Below are 5,457 nucleotides of genomic sequence, written 5' to 3' on the forward strand. Positions count from 1 at the left end.
AGCTCAGCTGTGATTCTCACGCTGCTGATGACAGACTGCACGTCGCAGCCTCTCTCTCTCTCGACTCCCCCTCCTTCCACCAAATGCATGCTTCACACAGCCTCACTGAGACCGACTGCAACACCTCCGTGGAAGGATTTAATGCGTCTTTCGCGTTGGACTAACTTTCCTGCTGTCTTTTTTTTATATAAACACATACATTTGCGCCTTTTGGGTGGATTTCGCCTTCGTCTTCTTCCGCCGGCTGTTTAAAGATCTAAGGTAAGGGAGGGTAGCGGGGTTTTTTTTGGAGCTTGCATGCCAGCTTTAGTAAAAAAAATACTAGTTTTAAAAAAAGGAGGTGTTAGCTGTCGTTTAGTAAAGGTGTGTGTGTGTGGGGGGGGGGGCTTACTTGCACTATTTCCTACTAGTTTTCCCAGTTGAGCACCTGCTGCTGCAGCATTGGTGCGTGCATGCTAGGCGTGCACGCAGGGGGTTGATGTTTTGGTGACCATGTGATGTTGCTTACACTTGATGTTGCAGGAGCTGTGCCAAGCAGCTGCTCTCTGCTCTTGAACCTGCGGACTTTTTCTTTCGTCTTTTCTTTGTAATAAACAGATCAAACATCTAATCAGACCTTTTTGTTTTGTTTTTTTGTCAACCCCAGCTTCACCATAAGGATAAAGATCACAGAGACATCATGCCGCTGAATTCAAGTTTGGCGAGTAAAAACTATGACTACGACTACGACTCCCTTCAGCCGTATTTCTACTATGACAACGAGGAGGAGGACTTCTACCCTCAGCAGCTTCAGCCTCCAGCGCCGAGCGAAGACATCTGGAAGAAATTTGAGCTGCTGCCGACCCCTCCCCTCTCCCCGAGCCGCCGGCCGTCCCTGTCAAGCCTCTTCCCCTCCACGGCGGATCAGCTGGAGATGGTGACCGAGTTCCTGGGCGACGACGTGGTCAACCAGAGCATCATCTGCGACGCGGACTACTCCCAGACCTTCCTCAAGTCCATCATCATCCAGGACGCGGCTTCTCCGCCGCGGCCAAGCTGGGAGAAGGTGGTCCGAGCGAGCTCCCTCCCTGCACGCCGCAGGAAGGAGTCGTTCGTCGTCGGCGGTGTCCGGCGGGCGGACTGCGCGGGAGCCCGCCGGGTTGCAGCAGCGTGGAGGCTGAACAGCACGTCTAGCCTTGCATGCATATTGGAAGCACTACCGACAAAGTCGGAGATGCTTATGTGATACCATCCGTGGTGTTCCACATACCCTAGATAGCGGAGAGGCCGCTTCCAGCATGCACTAGAGCGCAGGGACGCCACCTAGTAATGAACTTGGGGGCTATGGGACAGCGAGCCGTTGCACACAGCGAGAGGACAGCATGCAGCAGCAGAAGCAGTAAGATGACTCAGAGTAAAGCTGAGTGTGTCCTGTCGTGTCTCACTAGCACAGTCTACACCCCCCTTCCCCCCCTACCTCCCTTCCCTTACCTCTTCCCTCTCCCTCTCTGTGCAAGGATTAGAAATTTCCCCCCCTTTCTTCAGCTGAGTGCCGGTCAAGGATTTGTCTGCACGTTTTTCTGAATCAACAGCCCAGGTTACAACTCTCGGCTATATCTGTTGTAATTCAGCTTTTGATGCTTGGTGCATGAGCCAGGATGGGGAGAGATGGAGAGGAGGGAGAGGAGGCGACGAGGGTTGACACAACTCGAGGGGATGCTCAATCGTTCTCCATCCGTTGTCACGCCTTCACATGTGAGCCCGCTCGGAGGGCTAATGTTGCTATGCACCTGCAATTGTGGCACCAGCAGCATGGCCGTTACGCCCCCTCCCTCCCTCACTCCCGCCGGCGTGCCACTTGTTCGTGGGAACGCACGTCCCACCCCCCGCTGCTGATAATCAGTGTAGAGAATATCCAGATATGTGCGTGATTTTTTTCTTTATGTCTGTCGCTTTGCAGTAAGAAGGAACCACTTATCCTTTCCTCCCTGGCATGTCACCCCTTGATTGCGATCGCACCCGAGCGGGTAGCGTAGGGTAAGTGGAAAAAAAGAAACAGCGCGAGATGAGAGGAGAACCCATGAAAGAAGATGACGACGCAATACTATGGATGTGCAAGAATTGCTAGAACTCCTTCTCCTCAGAGGCACCAACATCGGTGGTGAGAGTACGATGGTACACACGGTTACAGCAACACACGGGTGACGCCACCAAGCCCGTCTCAGCATACGACAGGCTATTCCTCCAGCTCTCTACCGTCAGTGACAGACACTCAGCATGGCTGCTCAATCTGAACCCACCAATGCACAATTATACCGCTCGAGCACATCTCATCACATTTAGAGGCGAGCAAGCCGGCGGCTACAACTTCGAGCTGAATGCTATGGAGCAGCTAGCAGCGGCAGCTAGCGAGCACAGCAGCAGCAGCAGCGGAGGAGGCGGCGGCGGCGGCGGCGGCCACAGCAGGGTCCTCAAACAGATCAGCAGCAACCGCAAGTGTTCAAGCCCCCGGACGTCTGACACGGAGGACTATGACAAGAGAAGGACTCATAACGTACTGGAGCGCCAGAGGAGGAACGAGCTCAAGTTGAGCTTCTTCGCCCTGCGGGACGAGATCCCCGAGGTGGCCAACAACGAGAAGGCGGCCAAGGTGGTGATTCTGAAGAAGGCGACAGAGTGCATCTACAGCATGCAGTCAGACGAACAGAGACTCCTCTCGGTCAAAGAACAGCTGAGGAGGAGAAGTGAACTTTTAAAGCAGAGACTCTCACAGCTTCAGGGATCTCGTGCTTAAAAGTTTGAATCATAATAAGACTTTTTTGGCCTTTTGTTTTTTATGCAAGTTCAAGACTTGGGATGTACAGTTGTTGTTGTTGCATGCAAATGCAAAAAAATGGATTCAGTTGTTTGGAATCTTGTTTGATTTCAATGTTAAAACTGCCTCAATTGAAGTTATGGGTGGATTAAATATTTAAAAGTTTATTTTTATTAATAAAATATTAAAAAAATGGGGCTGCAATGTTGAGAGCCCAAACTAAAATATAAATTTTTATGTTTTGTATATACTTAATATTTCCTAAGAAAATGTATTTTTCGATCACAATTGTCTGGATGTTCAGACCCAGTGTTTGCTTTTTTCATTATGTTCCTAGATTCTTTTTGAAATATAAAAACAATGTTTCTTCTTGAATTTGTGTCCTTGTTCTTGCAACAAAAAACAACACTTCTCACACACTTCATCAGTTCCTTTTACGAGTAAACGTGCATCAGTATGTGCTGCAGCAGAGGAGACGAGCCACATGAATCATTGCATAACTTGTAAAGAAAAGTGCCTGACGTGGACGAAGATGTTCATGTTTGGGTGTGGTGATGACACTCTTCTCACTCTGACTGCTGAAGGTAAAATATGAAGTACACAATGGGTTGAAATGACTATTGTTCTCACTTGATGTCACTTTCGATGCTGCCCTAGTGCTTGGTCATAAAGAAGACAAGGTAAGCTCAGACCATGATCTCTGATTTCTGTAAAGAAGCACTTAAACTGGCACTATTGAACTTTTTTTTTACCTAAGTAAGACCTTAAGATACTAGTACTACTGATGCGAAGGTAAACAGATTCCATTAAAGTGTCACAATCATCCTTATATCTGTTTTGTGGACAAAGGAGTGAGTTCAGCTATTGGAATTTGGCTTGTTCAACCTTTATTATGAAGCAGAAATAAACAGTTCATGCACACACATTGATTTCCTCCATGATCTTCTTCACCGAACCCTGAAAGCTGCTTCAAATCCCTTATATGGTCAAACATACTTGAGCAATGACGCTGATTCTGATGAAATAATCACTTAATGTAATGTCTCAGATTAGATTTAAAGCTGCATGAAAACAAAACTGGATGTTTTACATCTATTTGTGCTGGTACTTTGGCATATGCAGACTATTAAAACAGTTTTTCCCCTACTACAAATGAGGATATTACCCAATACAACGGTAAAGTGTGAACCTTCATGTTATAATTAAAGAAAATGTGTCAACAATAACAAATAAAAACACTCTAAATAACATCCCCGCTGAGTCCCACATCTCTACACTGTATATTCTGTCACATAGCGTTAAACACCTCTATTATTATTATTATTATCATTATTATTATTATTACATTGAACTGATTTTTTTTCCATGTCTCGCCGTGACGTCACGCGCCGTATCCCGAGCCCGAGCGCTCCCCTGAGCGCGTGGTCCCGGTCGCGAGCACATGGAAGTGAGGTCGAGATTTTGTGTCCGTGAGACAACGCGACTGATCATCATGTGGGTGGAAGAGAGAAAAAAGGGAATATAAAAAAGCGATAAAGCAGCGACGGAGACAGAGAGAACAGCGCGGTAAGGAGCTCTCTACATTGTCTAATATCGGTTGCATTGATCAGTGTTTAACTCTTTAATCACACTGATCAATTAGGCCTGGTGGTGTTGGAGAGAGGGAAATCTCTAGTATCTCTCAGTGTGTCTCATGAGAACTTCATTTGAAAGGGTTTATTAGTTGGTGTGGTTGAATGTGATAGTGGATATAAGAAGCTGTCGTGGTGCAACCTGTCTGAAACTATTGTTCTCAGGTTAAGTGTTATTCTGTCTGGCTCCTCTATTGTCTGATAGTGCTGCACAGTTCAGAGCTGGAGGTGTTTACAGCGCCTGTTTTCTGTTAGTCTGTTGTTGTTCTTCCACACTGGTGAAGATGCTTACTTTATGCTCTGTGTAGCTTTATTCTCCATGGACTACAAAGTCTAGTGCTGCTTTAAAGTGTTGTCTTATCTCTGCTGTCAGTGCTTTGGATCACAACAACACATGATTATAAAAAGGAAACCTGTGATAGCATCAGGTACTGCTCACGCGCCCCCTGTTTTATGCATTATGTGGAGCTTTATGCAGAATAAATGTATATTTGTGAGCAGCAGTTGAGCATAGATGTTGGAGCAGCATGTCTGAGACATGAGGTACAGCAACACTGAGACGTGGGGAGGACCACAAAAGATGGGATTAGTGTGGATTCATTGGGACTTTCTGGGTGGGCAGGACGGGGCATTGTGAGCAGAGGGGGGAGAGTGTGCTGGGACTGGCTGAACTGGGTTCAAGCCTCCATGACAACATGCATCCACCCTGCTGAAGTTGTGTCCAGAAACCCCCTGAGGTGAATCCCCTGTACGGAGAAGGTGCTCTGATACTCTGATACTCTATTTAATGTTCAAACTGGGCTCAATGTGAGTGAAAAGTGAATCTTTTTCACACGTGTTGGTTACAAATTACCATGGTTTTACACCACATTGCTGTGGTTACATCTCCCTGTGTAGTTAGTAAGTTCACCAGGTTTTAAGCCTGTAAATGTCACCTGCAAAAACACCCACAAAGATAATGCTCAGTGGATGGAGTAATCATCAACAGCCTTTCTTTTATTATTATTTTTTTTTGTTTGGCAAAATGACCCA

The 5,457-nt window shown here is 46.7% G+C and overlaps 1 protein-coding gene across 1 annotated transcript; it reads left to right on the forward strand.

Moving 5' to 3' along the window:
• On the forward strand, nucleotides 1–3,169 carry myca (MYC proto-oncogene, bHLH transcription factor a). Its single transcript, XM_035656995.1, has 3 exons — nucleotides 1–261; nucleotides 647–1,163; nucleotides 2,124–3,169. The coding sequence occupies exons 2-3, from the start codon at nucleotides 680–682 to the stop codon at nucleotides 2,771–2,773; spliced, it is 1,134 nt and encodes a 377-aa protein (XP_035512888.1). The 5' UTR covers nucleotides 1–261; nucleotides 647–679; the 3' UTR covers nucleotides 2,774–3,169.
• The last annotated feature ends 2,288 nt before the right edge of the window (nucleotides 3,170–5,457 follow it).

This window comes from Morone saxatilis, unplaced genomic scaffold, assembly GCF_004916995.1.
Source record: "Morone saxatilis isolate NCDOM2014 unplaced genomic scaffold, NCSU_SB_2.0 Contig0, whole genome shotgun sequence".
NCBI lineage: Eukaryota > Metazoa > Chordata > Actinopteri > Moronidae > Morone > Morone saxatilis.